Source organism: Synchiropus splendidus, chromosome 1, assembly GCF_027744825.2.
Source record: "Synchiropus splendidus isolate RoL2022-P1 chromosome 1, RoL_Sspl_1.0, whole genome shotgun sequence".
NCBI classification, from domain to species: Eukaryota; Metazoa; Chordata; class Actinopteri; order Syngnathiformes; family Callionymidae; genus Synchiropus; species Synchiropus splendidus.
The window spans coordinates 4,013,404-4,031,076 of NC_071334.1; the positions used below are offsets into that span (position 1 = coordinate 4,013,404).

Sequence of the window (17,673 nt, forward strand, 5' to 3'; positions counted from 1 at the left end):
GTGCCTCTGGCTCTCATCAGCAACATGACAAGATCAAAAATGAACTCTAGAACTGTAGAGAGAAACAATGTTTGTTTGGAGGAAATCGTTTTAATAGGTCTGAAGTTGAGAGGAGTCAGTTGAGGTGGCATCTCATCAGGACGCCCCCTGGAGGCCTCACTTTGGGGGATGCTTCAGGCAGCTGGGAGGAGACCGAGGGGTGGACCCAGGACCAGAAGGAGGGATGAGATCTCTTGACTGGCTGGGGAGGGTCTCAGGATTCCCCAGTCAGAGCTGCTGGATGTTGCCCAGGAGAAGGAGGTTTGGAGTGGCCTGGAGGTCTGAAGATCTAAAGAGATCTGTTGAAGTGAATCCTTCAAGTTCAAAGTTTCAGATTTATTGTAGACAAACTGGGTTGTTGTTACTTTCAGATGCTTTATAGATAGATAGATAGATAGACAGACAGACATAGATAGAAAGATAGATAGATAGATAGATAGAAAGATAGATAGATAGATAGACGGATGGACGGACGGACAGACAGACAGACACAGATATAGAGATAGATAGATAGATAGATAGACAGACAGACGGACGGACGGACGGACAGACAGACAGATAGAGAGATAGATAGACAGATAGATAGATGGATAGACAGACAGACAGACACACAGATAGATAGATAGACGGACGGACGTACAGACAGACAGACACACAGATAGATAGATAGATATCTACGGACGGACGGACGGACGGACAGACAGACAGACAGACAGCGATAGATAGACAGATAGATAGATAGACAGACACACAGATAGATAGATAGACAGACGGACGGACGGACGGACAGATAGACAGACACAGATAGAGAGATAGATAGATGGACGGACGGACAGACAGACAGACAGACAGACACACAGATAGATAGATATCTACGGACGGACGGACAGACAGACACAGATAGAGAGATAGATAGATAGATAGATAGATAGATAGATAGATAGATGGATGGACGGACGGACGGACGGACGGAGAGACAGACAGACACAAATAGAAAGATGATAGATAGATAGATAGATAGACAGATAGATAGATAGATTGATAGATAGATAGATAGATAGATAGACGGACGGACGGACGGATGACAGGTGGACACGTAAGAGCAAGTAAAAACAATAATAAAAATAAAAGACAAGAAATAGAAATGCATTTATTTCCCTCCCATTTCAATTCCCTTCATCAACTTCAAAGATTCTTGGTGAGAAACCTCCACCTGAACGCCACCCAGATGCCTGCTATTGAACCTTGTTAACAGAGGTGAGAGCTCGAAATATAACAGTAGTGTAGTCAATAATTCCCTCCTCCAGTTTGGAGTCTCTGTCTGTCAAAATGTATCGCATTTTAATTTGGACTGTCAGGATAATCAATAATCCACTTCATCGAATGATAATAAAACCAGGACCAGTTTTGCTCCAGTGGAGTTTTGGCCAACGGAGACCCCAAATCCATTTGATTTCTTGTTAGATTTAGTGTAATATTTCGGGTATTTTATTGTCACAGTTGTGGTTTATTTCATCTCAAAATAATGTAATATATCCACCAGTAAAATTCTGTTTTTTATTTTTTTAAAAATGGAAATTTAATATTCAAACTTCCTGATAAATGTGCGCCAAAATGTCCCCACAGGAGAGCGTTTCCTCTGTTGGTTTAGGTTATAGAGTATGGAGCAGAGCGCCCTCTAGTGGCCTGGAATACGTGGACACCTGTTCGTGAAACCTCACCAGCTGGTCACTCCTCTCCTGGAACGTGACTCCAGAGATCAGTGAAGCTTGAGAGAGGGTTGTTGAGGAGCGAGACGTTTACATTCAACTCTATCATGATGGTCACATTCAGGTGAACTGAAAATACTGTTCACCTGTTGAAGCTCCTGATAAAAACACGGCCGATACATTTTTCATGTTAACAATTCACTTCACTTGCAATGTTAAATAAGAATCACCAGCGACAGTGGTGCGTCAGCGTGCCGCGCACCTTTGTGCCCACGCAGACTCCTCCACAGTCTTGTTCTCCCAAGCTCTCCAGAGGAATGAAAGCAGCACTTTCCACTCATCACATAATCACTTTTACAGACACCCACTTCTCCGCCTCCGTGTGTATCATCTCCTCCTCCTTCGCCTCCCTCTCTCCTCCTTGTCACAGCCAGCGTGATTACACGCCTCGCAGAATCACGCCGCCGCTAAAGTGATTGGCTCTTCCCGTCTCTGAGCTCTTCAGCTGGAGGAGACTCGCACCGACCGCCGCCGTTCACCACACACACACACACACACAGGTGCTTCTGCACCAAGCCTCATGGGGATGAAGCTTCTCTGTTCAAAACCTGGGGTCATGCTCGCGGTGACCAACACGCCAACGTCTTCAATTGTTTCGCAAAAATTAAGTCAAGTTAGGAAAGTTCAGAACCAGACTCAAATTTATTGCCATGGTCAGTGGGGAGCCCACCAAGTAGGAAAGTGCTTTGGAATAAAGTGTTGACAAAAAATAAAATAAAATAAAATAAAATAACAAGGCTGATCACGACTTCAACAGTGTGACGGCCGAGGGGAAGAAGCTGTTCCTGTGACGGGAGGTTCTGGTCTGGATGGACCGTAGCCTCCTGCCAGAGGGAAGAGGAACAAACAGTCCATGACCAGGGTGAGAAGGGTCGAAGGCTCTGATCCCACCTGCACGTCTCTGGGTCCTGGAGACATACAGGTCCTGAAGAGGTGGCAGGCTGCAACCATCACCTTCTCAGCAGAACGTACGATGCGCTGCAGTCTGCTCTTGTCCCTGGAGGTGGCGCTGTTATACCAGACGGTGATGGAGGTGGTGAGGATGGACTGGATGATGGCTGTGTAGAACTCCACCAGCAACTTTGTCGGCGGTCGTAGTTTTCGTAGCTGCCTCAAGAAGAACATTCTCTGCTGGGCCTTCCTGATGAGGGACCTGATGGTTGGCTCCCACTTGAGGTCCCCAGTGATGGTGGTTCCTGTTGTTCTTTACCGTGGTAGGGTTTGAATAAAACGACCAAAATTGAATTTCAGTTGTGAAGGTTTGTCTTATCGTGAGTTGAAGCCTGGAAGAAGAAACATTTTGAATTGAGTCCACCTGTTTATGAGGCTTCGTGAAGCGGTGTCCTCTGTTTCAGGTTCAAAAAGCGGGGTTTCATTGAAGTGTCGTCCAGACGACTGCAGAGTGGAGTGCCATCTAGCGGCCTCTGAAAGTGACTTCAGCGCGTCACAAAGGTTTCCGTGCCTCTCTGATCCTCTCTCGCTCTTGTGTTTGTCCAGAATGCCTACGACATGGCCGAACTGCAGAAGTCCCTCCAGCCGAGTCCGGCCCAGTCCATCCAGTACTGCCGCTCCAGAGCCCTCCACCACCCGCCGCCCCCGCACCACCACCACCTCCTCCACCAAGCCCCGCCCAACCCCCCCGTCGCCCCACCGTTGGACCCCCTCAGCCGCACGGCGAGCTCCAGCACCCTCCCGCCCTCGGTGGCCTCCTCCGCCTCCACCGCCACCACCTCCGCCAGCCTGCGCCGGGACGTCCCCCCCACCAGACTGCACGCGCAGGGCCAGGCTCAGCCCTCCCAGCTGGCGCGCCGCTCCCTCTCCTTCTCCAGTCAGGACCTGGCCCGCTACCTCTGCGAGATCATCCGTGACGCGGACCAGCACCCGGACACCGGGCCCTTCGACTCCTTGCAGGTGTTCTCCACCGAGGGAGGGGGCTCGCCCGCAGGCTCGCTCAGCTCCTTCAGCTCCGCTGGTTTGGACCCCGGGTGCGGCGGGGACACGGGCGCAGAGGCCCGGAGAGAAGAGACGCTTGGGGAGTGGGGCCCCCGCTTCGAGAAGCTCCGTGCGCTGTACGAACGAGCCGAGGCCAGCGACCTTTAAGCGTCCGACAGTGCGAAGGGACCCTGTTCTGGGGCTGAAAAGAAGACTTGCAGAAATCGCCTCCCCACGTCGGTTTGACCGCACCAACCTGTTTTACTGAGCCCCGTCTGTCAACACATGGATGGAGCGATGGACAGCTCCACTACAACCAGCCAGCTGGATTCAAAGCTTCTGAGTGTCTCTGCTGCTCTTCATGAAGCCATCGCCACTTAACCCCGCCTCTTTTCTAACGCTGTTTGTTGCTGCTCTGGTTGTTGTCGCCCAGAGGACCTGAGATTATCATGAACACAACAAGGACTTTTTTTTTACACACTAGCAAATGATAGGCTGAAATGTATTTCCGGCCCGCTGCTGGTCCACTTGTAAATAAACTTGAGCTCCGAGTGGTTCTGTGGAACGTGGTGGACACGTTGTGTTCTCGCTGCGTGGCTGTACGCGGCTTCTGTCAGTGTTTGTACGAGGGGAAAAAAAAGAAAAAAACAAGTGCTTCGACCTCCGCTGGGTTGCAGGGTCCAGTTAATTTTTATGTTTTCTCCCGGTAACGTGTCCTTTGCTGGTTTACTGTATTGGTTGGGTGTTTTCTTCTTCTTCTTCTCTCCGTGGATTGTAAAAGCATCAAGCGACTTCTCATCGTCCACGTCTGATTTCCTATTCCGATGCCGCCGCCACTCCCTCTCACCTGCTCCGGGGAGATGCTGCGCAGGGAAATTCAAACAGCTTTGTAACAAAGAAGCGGGAGAGGAACGTGCAGGCGGAGCCAATAGCCTCCCCCTCGCGCCGCTGCATACTAAACCTGGCAACTTAAACAGATGAGGGCTCGCTGGAATACAAACAGCGGCGGGCGCTTCTCCAAGGTGACTGCTGGATGAGAAGGAAGGAACCGACACCAGGCCGAGATGTATGACTCCAGGCGCAGACAAATCATTTAGGTCTTCTCCAAGTGCGCTGAAGAGTGCATCCATAATAGTGACGGGAACAACAAGTGAGATGTGGCTCTTTTCTTGTTGTTTCGACTTTGTTGTTTCTGTTGTGCTTTCACAAGTGCTCAAACAACAAGTTCATTTTTTTTTTTTTGTGATTTCTTTTCCGTCTGCTTTTATGCAATGGTTATAACTGGTTTTGTGCTGATGATGTTTCATGAAACACTTTTACAAATGGTGAGGTTTCATTGTCTTGTTTGAAAGCCAAAGATTGTTGAGCAGACAGCACCATCTAGTGGCCTCTGAAAGTGAAGACACTGTTTCATGAAGCCTCACCAGTCATGACGGGTGGATGAGGTTTCGTGAAACAGTGTCCTGATTTTCAGTGGCCACCAGATGGCGCTGTCTGCTGTAAAATGTTTGGACTTGAACAAGTCATTCAATGAAGCCTCACATTGTTTCCAAACCAAGAGCGGAACTAGGACACTGTTTCATCAACCCTGTAACACTGCTTCATGATACCTCATCTACCCATCACTACTATCCTAGTTGCACCCAAACATTCTAGTAAGGATGTAACAGAAGGATTTTGCATCGCAGCGTTTTGAAATTGCCAACTATGACATATAATCCATGTCTGCTTTTCACCAAGCAACTGCACTGCACCTGAAGGATGTTCATTGGACTGATGTGTTGTGATGGGCTGGTGAGACCTCATGAAACAGTGTCCTGATTTTACGAGCCTGGCACTCTCCGCTCTAAAATCTTTGGCTTTCAATGAAACCTCACATCATTTTCTGAACCATGAGCGCCACCTTCGGAGCTACAAAAATCAGATCACGGTTTCATGAAGCCTCACTTGCAGTTTCATGAAACAGTGTCCTACTTTTGAGATGCTACTTGCTGTACATTATTTGGCTTTTAAGCAAGTATTTTTCTGTCGCTTCATATCATTTTTAAAGCAAGAGCGCCACCTACTGATTCATTAAACCTCAGCCCATTGTTTTGTATGTTTTTTTATTATACAAACTAGCAATGCAAACGCAGGACAATATGACCAGGGTTGTAGTTAGTGAAGTGAAAATGAAATGAGCCATGTCTATGCAAAGTGTGCGACTAGTTTTATCTTATAAAACAGACTTTTGAAGGTTTAAAGGGAGCATTTTTTCCATGAAGACCTGCTCAGTTGACATGAAGCACGATGAAGAATTTGGATCTAAAATATCTCATGGTCACATTTCTTTCTGGTGTTTGACTTCCGTTCCCAATTTGAAATGACTTTCAATTTTACTTCCATGTGTCTGACTGTGTCATTTATTTTCAGGGTTTCTTTCTCCCCCCTGATGCTTCTTTTCCGCAGTTGAACACCCAGTTTGAATTCCAGCGCATAAGCGGCACGATCCATCGCGGAGAATCATCTCGCTGAAGGGGATCATTTAAAACATGATCTAGACTGTGATCACAAGTGCTTTTGTCACTTGTTTTCGACACAAAGCAGCTGATTTGCAACTCTCTCGCCGACAACAAAGCAGGAGTTTACAAGCATATGAGGCATAAAAGTAAATGAGGATCTGGGAAGAAGGAGCACATCGTGTGGAGATGATCTGCCCGTAGAGGGTGAGTCAGAGCGAGGAGGAAGAGGATGGTTGAACAAGTGCCTGTCTCTGTGGTGCCACTATCACAACACGGAGATCTCCAGCGCGAGCGCTAACATGCTGGGAGTAATGGGCTCAATGGGTTGTTGCACCGCCAGCAACATAAAGGCTCAGTATTTTTAAGAGAACGCGGCTTCTGCTGTTCACTGAGTCAAGAACTGTGCGCTGGTGGGGAAAGCTTCAGGCGTCGCTCCTGAAGTTGGTGAATTGGTCATGATGAGAGACCAAAAAAAAAAAAAAACCAAAGGATGTATGTAAAGTGAAAAAAAAAAAATTATATATATATATATATATATGATGTTGCAGTGTTGCGGAGGTGCACCACTGCAGGAAAGACGAATGGGATTTCAAGGAATTTTTTTGGTTTTGTTTTTGTCCTGAATGAGCCACTTGGCCTTTGGAAAAGAGACGCCTGGCACTGGCAACCTCACATCCCCCCTTCTCATTCATCTGTACCATAAAAGCAGCTTTTCAAGTGTTGTGTTCCGAGTGCAGACATGTTGTGAGCAGAAGTCATGTTCTTGCCCCATCTGTAAATCCAGAGTTGATAACTATTGCTTTTCTTCGGTCACCAGAAACAAAAACGTGTGTCTGTGGATACAGAAAATATATAGAGTAAAATACTGCTTTTTTTTTTTTTTTTTTTTAAATTGTCATGATGATGCGCTTTGGAGAGTTCTGTGTTTTGTATTTGCTTTCATCATTATCTTTCTCAATAAATTCTTTTCTTTCCACCTGTGACTCCTTTCTTGAGCAACCACTGTCATTTATAGCAAATCAATGAGGCGTCATGAAACATTATTGAAACATACAACTATTGCAGCTCACGGTTTCATGAAGCCTCACTTGCAGTTTCATGAAACAGTGCTCTAATTTTGAGACGCTACTTGCTGTACATTAGTTAGCTTTTAAGCAAGTATTTTTCTGGAGCTTCATATCATTTTTAAACCAAGAGCGCCACCTACTGATTTGCAGGGTTGATGACGGCCACTAGATGGCGCTCATGGTTTAGAAATAATGTGAGGCTTCATTGAAGCAGTTCGATTCTAAACGTTTTACAGCAGACAGCGCCATCTAGTGTCCCCTGAAGATCAGGACACCGTTTCATGAAACCTCACCGACCCTTCACTACTGTGTCATGAAACCTCATGGAGCCATCACAGCCATATCAATGAAAAATGGTGGGTTAATACACTGTAACACATTTCCTTTTTTTCCCCAAAAACAAGTCGTTACATTTGAAGGCACGTTTGTTTATATAGTTTCCACATTTCTTTTGGCCCCTTTCAAGAGGTTGCTCTTCACCAGTGATGGGTCAATGACTAATTCAATAAAACCACAAGAGCGCCACCTTGTGTTTGTAGAACAGACGGTGGATGAGCCATATTTTTCTAGGTAAATAAATAAAGTCTGGAATAAAAAAATATGATGAATAATCTAGAGCAGCACACTCGGCCTAAAAGCAATATCACGGTAAGAAATGAAAAAGCTATAACTGCCAGTGGTCGCTTTGCTGGTTTGTCCAACAAGGCTCCGAAGTGGAGGCCACACAGCTGCTCTTTGAGTTGTTTCAACAAAACAGCTGTCACTTGTATATGCTTTCCATGCTTGTTCTATTGAGCAGTGGAAGTGCTTCACACCAAGTTACCCATGAACATTCACTGTAGACATGGGGAGATGAGGTTTCATGAAACAGTACTGCAGGGTTGATGACAATTTCAGAGGCCACTAGATGGCGCTCTTGGTTTGGAAAGGCTGCATTGACTTGAAGTTGGTCAAGTCCAAACATTTTACAGCAGACAGCGCCACCTGGTGGCCTCAGAAAATCAGGACACTGTTTCATGAAACCTCATCAACCCTTCAACACTGTGTCATGAAACCTCATCTATCATCACGAGATGTGAGATCCAAACCCTCCAGACACGTGACCAATATATAATGGCTGAGTTAATTCATTTGTTGTTTATATGCACTGGTTTACAGTATTTGTCAGTGACTCAAAGTTCCAGCAAAGATGCAACTGATCATGACTCCAAATACATTATTATTAATGTGAACCTTGCACCTTATCCTCTCTTTCTTTAAACATGACAAAGACAATTTTACAATCAAATACTTTATTTAAAAACCAAAAGACATCAAAACATATTGACACAAACAACAAGACATTAGTTCTGATGCAACCTTTCAAAAAATAAGAAAAAGAATAAAAGTCTCTCTTCATTTCAGGCCATTTCCTCTGAATCCAACAACAGATTTGGAAACTTAAACCTAAAAAAAATCAACAACTGAATTTGCAAGAACCTAAAAATGATAAAATACTTCTTTTTATTAACACCAGAAAAACAAAACAGCCCTACTCACCCTGAGCACAGTGGGTTTTGGCAAGTATTTATATGGCAACTTACGTTGGGCCACCACACTCCTCTGGTACGGAATATTTCTTCAACAAAAATATGGCAGTTCTGGGATTCCCTCGTTGATGCACGGTTACATGCGAAAAACCGTTTCGTGTCACACATTAACAGTAAAGGAACTAGACACTTGAGTGTCAAACAATACTGTGTTGAATTTTAACTCTACTTTTGAGTTAAAACGGTAACAATGCCAAGTGAACATATGAATTACCAAAACTCGGAGAAAATCTCAAAATTAGCGATGGATAGATCATGACACAGGAATGGTTGGTGAGGTTTCATGAAACAGCGTCCTGATTCTCAGAGGCCACCAGATGGCGCTGCTGTCTGCTGTAAAATGTTTATACTTGAACAACTTTGTCAACATCGTTCCTCAGCCAAGAGCGCCATCTAGTGGCCTCTGAACATTAGGACACTGTTTCATGATACCTCATCGACGCGTCACTACTCGAAATGAACACTGTGGAAGTTAAAGATAATTTTATAATGTTCTTCTAAATAATACTTTCATGTTTTTTGACATAACACTGACAGTTTTCACGGTGAATCCAAAGGTCTGAACATTTCGCTCAACCGTTGAACCTTGAACTAATTTGAGTGCAAATTCATTTACGTTATGTTCTCACCTCTAGCGATCCGGCAGCTTCTCTCAAAAGAGAGAGAGAGAGAGAGTTGGGGGGTAAAAAAAAAAAAAACACAACGCAACATCTTCTAAATTAAACATCCAGCATGAAGGCGGAGGCGAGAAGGAGCCGCGATGCTGCTGATATGCATTACAAACAGACGACACGTTTTCAAAACGCACCACAACAAGCAGGCTTTCATCAGCAGCCACAGCGTGGATTATCCGACATGCGGCTGCTTATTAACAAGCGCACAAATATAGCTTGTGACAAGAGGAGGGAGGAGCCCGTGAGAGTGGAGGCGGACGGCTCCCACTGGGCACAACGTCTTTACACCTCTCGCTCACCTCGCATTTCCTTTGGTTAAAAAAAACAACACAAAACAAAGGCGGATCATGTCAGGAGAGTGTTGCGCCTGTTATCTGCGCCTGTTTAAACATGAGCATCTTCATCCTCGCAGCCTTCTCCTCGCACCACAAAACCTCCTTTTGATATGCAAGTGCTGGCCTTCTCCCGCTCACAAACTATTTTGGACTGCGGCGGGGAATCGGCGCGGTTGTCAGCTCGCTGCAATTTCCCTTCAAACGTACATTATTCATGTGCGCGTGTGTGGAGGAAGTTTTTCATCAGCAGAAGGCAGAAACAACACAAGAGAAATCAGAGCCGCGCTAACATGACAGCGTGTTCCAGAGCAGCAGGGCCTCGGCCGCCGTGTCAGAAAGAGGATTTTGACCTCACCAGCTGGACTCTGGAAGTATTGAGCCAATGGTTTGAACAAAGCCATCCTTGTTTACATGTAACTACATTCACTGTTTTAGGGAAGTTGTTTCACACATTCACAGTAAAGTGGAGATACACTTTGCTTTCTCAGATTTGCTTTTCTCTTTAGCTCACTCCCAGTAAACATTAACATTTAAAAAAATCAAAGTGATCGCTGAAGCAATGAGAATATCCAGTGTCAAAAATCTGGTTAGCTTCCTGCTAAATATGGTTTTCTATATCAAAGGTTGGTGAAGCGCTAGCGCTGTTTGAAACATAAATTTAGCTTGAGAGAAAATGTAAAAAATGTGCCCTGAAAAAAAAGGAGAAATTAACCACTATAATTCCCGCAACTTTTTTCTCTCGTGGTTTGAACCCTGTAGCTTATCCAGCGACATAAAACGCTACAGAGCGTTATGCGCCCAGAATATTGAGCCTGGTCACATCAAACCCATGACATCACAGGTGTTTTATTGACCTTAAAGCGCTCAAAATGCTGTTTTCGCCCGCGTGTCCGCAGCTCCGCCACAGAGCCGATCTCCTGGAGGAGCGGAGACGAGAAGCAGCAGCTGAGACCAGCTGTCGTGTCGGAACTTGGGACACATTTTGAGCGCTTTAATGTCAATAAAAGATGTGAGGAGTTGATGATTCCAGTTCAGAACATTGGCCAGTTGGTTTCATGAGTCAGTCTCCATGATGGAGCCCGTTTTCCAAACTAGTTTAGAAGTGATCCTCATGCATTTTTAAGCCTTTCTACGGTGCAGACAGCACCACTACACCTGCGGCTTACAGACCACTGCGGCTCAAGTAGGAACAAGATCTGTTTTCCTTCTTAAACTTAGTGGGTGGGGCTCATATTGAGGTGGCCTCTACAGACCAGGATTTACAGTAGTTCTTTAATCTCTGACTAAATGTATTCTAAACTTGTTTTTCTTTTACTTCTCACCCTTTGCTTCACAGAGCAGAAGACTCTCAAACCCGAAACGAGAGGCGAATGTGTTCTTATGTGCCGACATATCTCTATTTTGCGAGGGGAATTGGAAGCTCTGGCATTTTGCCCAGAGGTGTGTTCGCTGGTTCTGCGTGCGAGCAGCAGGTGAGGCAGCGCAGGAGTCTATAGGTGAGTCTAAACAAAAACACAGCAGCCCTGGAGCCTGAACCAGCCCGCTGCTCTTACACCAAGGTTCACACTGGTGTTGAAATAATAATGGCCCTGATCTGTGCTGCGCTCGCCGGACAGCAAAGATTCATCACACTTTTATCTCTTCACTCGTCTGAAGGGGTTTCGCGGCAGCCTCTTACGAGCTCTTGCTGCTTTTCTTGTGCTTCTTTTTGAGGCGGTAGACGTGGAAAGTTTTGTTCTGAAACGTTCTGGTGAACAGGCCGCTGTACGCCGGCTCGTCCGTCTTCATGGCTTCACAGAAGCGAGGGTGAGAGGCAGGGACCAGGTCCGGATCGTTGTCTCCTGGTCCGTCCATGATCTGAAACGCCAAAAAAACAAAAATGGTGAAACGCTCTTTCTCTCTCAGTCCTCTCAGCACCGACAGCTCTTTCACACATCCGCACCCTAATGAGAGGAGCCAGTTCCGGATTAAATCACATCTGCAGACTCACGTCTGCAGCTGGGATTGATTGAGCTGAAGACCTTCCACTCACAGCCCGGCCACTCCATCATCTCCAGCATGCCACCGAAAAAGGTTAGTCAATCCACTCTGCTCAAAGTGACTGTCGAACTTTTGCACTTGAGCGGGAGTTGACAAGCGTAATGTCACAGCAAAATAGCAAAGCAGCAGGTGAACATAAATAAAAGCAAGAACATCAAATCCTATTGACCAGTGTTTCCAGACATGTTGATACAAGACTCAACTGAAAACTGCTGGATGGCCACAAACTAGGGAGGCACCGACTTTTATATTTGTGAATACACTGCCGAATAATACCAAATGCCCAAAAGTGGTTACGTTTTTCACTATTTTTAAAATAATATTGACTAATAGAGAACACATTTACATTCATATTTGTCAGAGAAAGTTAAGGTGATTGAATATTTTTGACATTTGTTTTTACTTTGCATAACAATAATAATAATAGCTCATTGCAACAGCAATTCTATTCTTGCTTCCCAAACCTTTAAAAGCAGCGAAAAATTGAACACTGTACACAGACTTTGCAATGAAGTGTTGTCATGACAATGGTCGGAACCGCCTGCATTTGATACTTGACACCATAGTCAACAAAGAAATGATCAAATAAAAAGGAGGCATGTGAGACCTGGGTCAGAAAGTCAACATCATTTCGTCCTGTGTTGAACCGCTCCTGTTGGGTCACCAGCCGCCCGGTCGCCGCTGAAGTGGAGGATTGTGTTGCCAAGTTTTTAACAATCTCTCTGACAAAGGTGGAGTGGGTTGCCACTCTTCGGCTGAATATATTTGTTCAGAGCTTCCCATCCTTACCACAAACATAACTAACATACCGATATATACTGATGCATGTACGTGTATTTGCATGCAGACTACAAAGGCTTTAATCTGTTCACTCAGCTGCAGCCACTAATTCACAGGAATGTTCCATTAGAGCTACAGTCTATACAAGAAATGATGAGAGTGTTTTGTGCTCACTGTGTTCCAGAGAACTCAGAGTTCTGAGATCAGGCACTGACAACTCAGTTGCTGGAGACAACTACAGATCTGTTCAATAAAAATGTGGAGGAAAGATAGAGGCAACGCTAGCACAGAGAAACTTGTGCAACAACTCCAGTCAGAAACATAACAAGACAGAAAACTTGATTCAGACTATGAGAATAAATGCAGTATTTACACTGTCTGCAGCTACATTTGACTTGGGATTCAGGCATTTTAATAATAATAACATTCTCCACTTGACTTTTTTTTTTGCCCAACAACTTTCCTTACAAGACGGCTTTACAGGTTTTAAAAGGTTAAACAAAAGAGTGTTAACGTTGGACAACAGCTTGTTGTGTACTGCAAATTTCATTCCATGTAATAAAAAAAGTTTGTCAGTTACGCCTTAATTGAATGTCTTTCAGGGAACAAAAACATGGATTTAAATAGCACGATAGATCCAATCTGAGTGACACACTGAGGTGCATGACAGAAAAAAAAAAACACAATAAACAAAAGCTCAGTGCTTGTGTGCCATCCAAAATGGCTCAATGCAAAAAATGAAGGCACCAGTTTGCTCATGTTGTGAGCTTTGAGTGAGTTTTGAAGTTGGCAACTAAAAAGCTGAGCCACATAAAGTTTTCCTGAGCCAACATTTCTGTTTCTGTTTCTACACAACTCAAAATAACTTCAAAATATCAATGCAAATGAAGGAATATCAAGTAGAAAGAATGTGATTTATGGTCCCTATAAAGGCCTGTTTATGCTCAACGTTACATACGGTTCCAGATACGGACAGATCCTTCTGTCTGTGCTCTGCATTCATTTCCTCCGTATTTCTACACGTTTCCACAAAGCTTATGGATACGGACCAAACGGAGCAGTAACATTGGAAACTGTGGGGGGCAGCATTGCTGTTACTACCCGATACTTAGCTCTAATGAGACACGAAGAAGACATGACAGTGGCGGAAATGTTCCGTCCTCCAGTGGCGATATATTTAACAGCTTCATTGACCGCTGCCCCCTACAACACTGCCTCCGATTCCTCTTTTGTGCAAGAGCTACATGATCAATACTGACTCCACATTTTGGAGTTTGTTGTTGTCATAAACTTTTGACTGTGGGCTGCTCCCCCCGGTGGATATATTGCTGAACAGCAATACCAATGTGAAGAACACATGGAAGCATGTGCTCAGTGACCGGAACATGGTTTGAAACGGACGGGAACAATTTTGTACGTTAAGGGAGCATCAATGGTCGTGGATGAGGTCCTCCAGTAACATCTCCAGATACCTTGGACCATCTATGGTCTGATCTGTGAGCGACTGTGGGGTACGTTCTGGGAACAGTTTAATGTGGTGTATATAACCACTGGACGGTGTATGTAACCGCTTCTAAGCCAATAAAAGTTTGACTGGGATGATTCAATAGATTTTTTGTCATACACATGTTTAGTGTTTTGTTGGTACTATAAGATATTTGGGAGGTGATTTTTGTGTAAAAAAAAAACTTTTTTTTTTTTACACAGTTTACAACTTGCTCCCATCATCTTTTCTTTGACCAAAAGAGCAGCTCTGAAGGTGTAAATGTCTGTAGCACAGATCTCCAAAGTCAGGAAACGTGCTGAAGGAAAAGAGGACGAGCATATTTTCCAAACAGATAAATTACCACTTGTTATCCTGTTTTGTGACAAGGAGTCATGACCTGGGTGCTCGGTCTCTAATGGCGCTGAGTCATGTGTACACAGCGTGATGAAGTAGATCTCTGGCACTGTGACGTTAAATAGAGCCAGCCAGAGATTTAGTGAGTGTTTCTGCAGTGGAGGAGAATTTAACTGATAGTGATGGTGCGCTCCGACAGTAAATTAGAAATCAGCGTCTCAAAAACTGAGCCAATGAGCTTCTCTCTTACTTTATAAGAGCATGAACCATTGGATTATAAAAGTGATGTCACTGAGGGACACGACACTTTAAAAAGTACATCAGCCAGGTAGTCACGGTCCTACAACTTGGAGCATCATCAGATCCAAGATCAACTATTATACTATTAACATGACTCAGTTCCACGTTTGACTTTGTCCTTCCCTAAACTAAACGTATGGCATGTGTTTCATCTATGATTCATTGTTGATGGTGGTGAAGTCCGTTGAATTCAGTGGAGTGAAGATGAGACGCTCCAGTCTGCAGCGTCCCTCACACACACAGACCGGGGGCCATGTTATTGGTGGCATGAGCCACGTCTACACCGCTTGATATTTGCAGGAGGATCACGGTAAAATGTATCCATTTTAAAAATAGAGTGGTACCTCGGTTTTCGAACATCCCGGAATTCGAACAAAAATTTGGAGATTTTTTTGTTTCGGGTTTCAAATGAAAATCCAGAACTGGAACGGCCCCGAAAAAAGCCGGAAAAACCATAACGTGCGCGGACTGATCAGCTGACCCACGACACGCTTTGTTATTGTGTATAACGCAGCCTCTGTATGCAGACGTGTCCCGTTAGCTACATTTACTGACTGTTTTTTCTTCATACTGAGGTGTAAAACCTTTCCTGTCTCCACACTGGAGCGTGGTAGAGTGTCACAGGGGAGGTGCTGGAGCGCTCACTCCAGGGTTTGATGTCCTGTTGTGGGCTGGAGCTGGGACAGGGATGAGGCCAGTCTGGGACAGAGCGTGACTTGGTTTATGACTTTGTCACAGCCAAACTGCACAGAAGCGCACATTCAGAGCTGGACACGCACCGGGCACCTCTTCACTTCTGGAGAGACCTCACTCACTCGGCAACCCCTCCCACATGCAGCGGCCACACACATAGAGGAACAGCGCACCTGCAGCAGACACTCTACATTCACTCCTACAAAAGACTATTTTAAGGCTTGGAACGCATTAGTTCTTTTTCCATTCATTGTAATGGGAAAAATCCATTCAGATTTCGAACAAATCGCTTCTCGAACGGCCGTCTGGAACGGATTGTGGTGGAGAACCGAGATACCACTGTACATGCAGAAGAGACCTACGCCGGACGTGAACCAGCAACCTAGTGACACACAGGGATGTGCTTTAACCGCTATACTGCCGCTAAGTCACGTGACCAGCTGTTCAGATGAGTGTTACAGCCTGACACGTTTGTAGCATGCGGCTCTTTTCAGCAACATAGTAAAACAATGTGGCTCTTCGCCTCTGACTGGTTGGCCACCTCTGACCTGTGACCTAAAGCAAGTGAGAGTTGAAACACAAGCCTACGGGTGTTTTGACTGAAAACCAAAGAGCAATAATCAGACGTGCGTGCTGGCTACTGGGTCTGGAATAATTGTCATGGTCAAGCACTTTTAAGGAGCTTTTCTAAGGAAGTTGCCGGTGATAAAGGAGCTCTCCACCGACTATTGAAGAAGACCTTTTCACAGTACGTTACCAGAATGGTTTTTGTAATCCTGCTGAAGACCAGCAGCATCTCTTGTAGTCACACTTGAGACTACCTGGAGGATTACAACAGCTTACAGCCCACTCATGTCTGCCCTAAAGTGAAGCATCACTCAGAGGAGACAGGAGTTCTTCACATTGCAAATGTAACTGTGAGGAGTTCAGGAATAGATCGAAGAAGCCACACAAACACTTTATTTATAGCGGGTGTGGAATTGAACAAAGTCAGAGGATCAGATAGAGAGTCAGAAAAGCACCTGGTGTCACTTCAATAAAAGTGTTGCGGTGTTGCGAAAGCTGCGTGACATTTACACCACAACAGACACACATGAGCTTCACGTGTCTTGTACTACACTTAGCAGACAGATGGACTGTAGATTGCCTCGCCTCTGGTAATCCAAAAAGCCAGCGACTAACATGAAGAGTGAGGAAGGGGTGAGAGGGAGATTTAGAGCAGAATGGTCAGAGCAAGAGTGAGAGGTGAGCAGATGAGAAACGGAACGGAACTGATGTGTGTGTGTGTGGCCTTCAAGCTGTCCCGCAACAAGTCACGGTAAATAAATGCCACCTACATGTCCGTTGGCGAGGTCCAGCAGGTCCCGCAGCCTGCAGCCTCTTCTGTGTCTCCGCTCAAAACAGATGCTGTTCTCCAGCACCACGTAGTCGGCTCCGGCAGCCCGCAGGAAGTCGTACACCTCCTCTGGGGAGCGACGGCCGTATATCTGATACACCTGCACCAACACACACAAAAACACAGGTGGATAAATTGACCACCAATTCACCAGTCAAATAAACAGGTCAAATGCACTTCTTCTTTTCAGCCACATTTTCATTGACCCTGATTTCCGGACAATAAGCAGCTACTTTTTTCTCATGGTCAAAGCCCTGCAGCTTATAGAGCAACGCAGCTAATATCTGGATTTTGCCTCATGCAGGCAAAATACTGAGCCTCATCGGATCAAACAGATGACATCACAAGCGTTTCATTGACCTTAAAGCGCTCAAAATGCGCGTAATGTGACAGCAATGAACAAATTAAAATTATGTAGAGTCGGATTCTTTTCTATTACGATCTCTGACACTGAAGACGGAAACCACATGCCTCCAGTTCGGAGGGACACGATGGGAAAGACAAAAACGATTATCCAGAGAAAAATTTCATTTTATATCTTATTTATTTTAGCTACATAGCACACGTCGTCAGTTCTGCGACCACCGTAGCAGTTCCTTGCTAAAGCACCATCTGGACAGGAAACATCCAGCTGAAAGCACAAAAAAAAAAAAAAAAAAAAAAGCTTTGTCCAAAGTGTTTGAGCGCAGCCTACTGAGGCAAAATGGATCTGACAACA

The 17,673-nt window shown here is 45.1% G+C and overlaps 2 protein-coding genes across 6 annotated transcripts in view; one reads left to right on the forward strand and one right to left on the reverse strand.

The window, feature by feature from the left end:
• Positions 1 to 7,192, forward strand: part of si:ch211-186j3.6 (neural-cadherin) — a 323,558-nt gene extending 316,366 nt beyond the window's left edge. The window contains exons 37-38 of one of the 2 annotated variants that reach the window (XR_008413679.1): positions 3,306 to 4,890; positions 6,153 to 7,191. Coding sequence is in view for 1 of the 2 variants with exons in the window: in XM_053853874.1 (XP_053709849.1) it covers positions 3,306 to 3,908 (603 nt within the window). In the remaining variant the exon portion in view is untranslated. Of the gene's footprint in view, positions 1 to 3,305 lie in introns of both variants that reach the window. The other variant, XM_053853874.1, reaches the window with a different exon arrangement.
• A 2,380-nt stretch (positions 7,193 to 9,572) lies between these two features.
• Positions 9,573 to 17,673, reverse strand: part of dpy19l3 (dpy-19 like C-mannosyltransferase 3) — a 57,758-nt gene continuing 49,657 nt past the window's right edge. For all 4 annotated transcript variants that reach the window (XM_053876047.1, XM_053876038.1, XM_053876033.1 and 1 more), the window contains 2 exons: positions 16,897 to 17,055; positions 9,573 to 11,763 (listed from right to left, as the gene is read on the reverse strand). In XM_053876047.1, the coding sequence (XP_053732022.1) occupies positions 11,581 to 11,763; positions 16,897 to 17,055 (342 nt within the window). In that variant the 3' untranslated portion in view covers positions 9,573 to 11,580. The remainder of the gene's footprint in view (positions 11,764 to 16,896; positions 17,056 to 17,673) is intronic.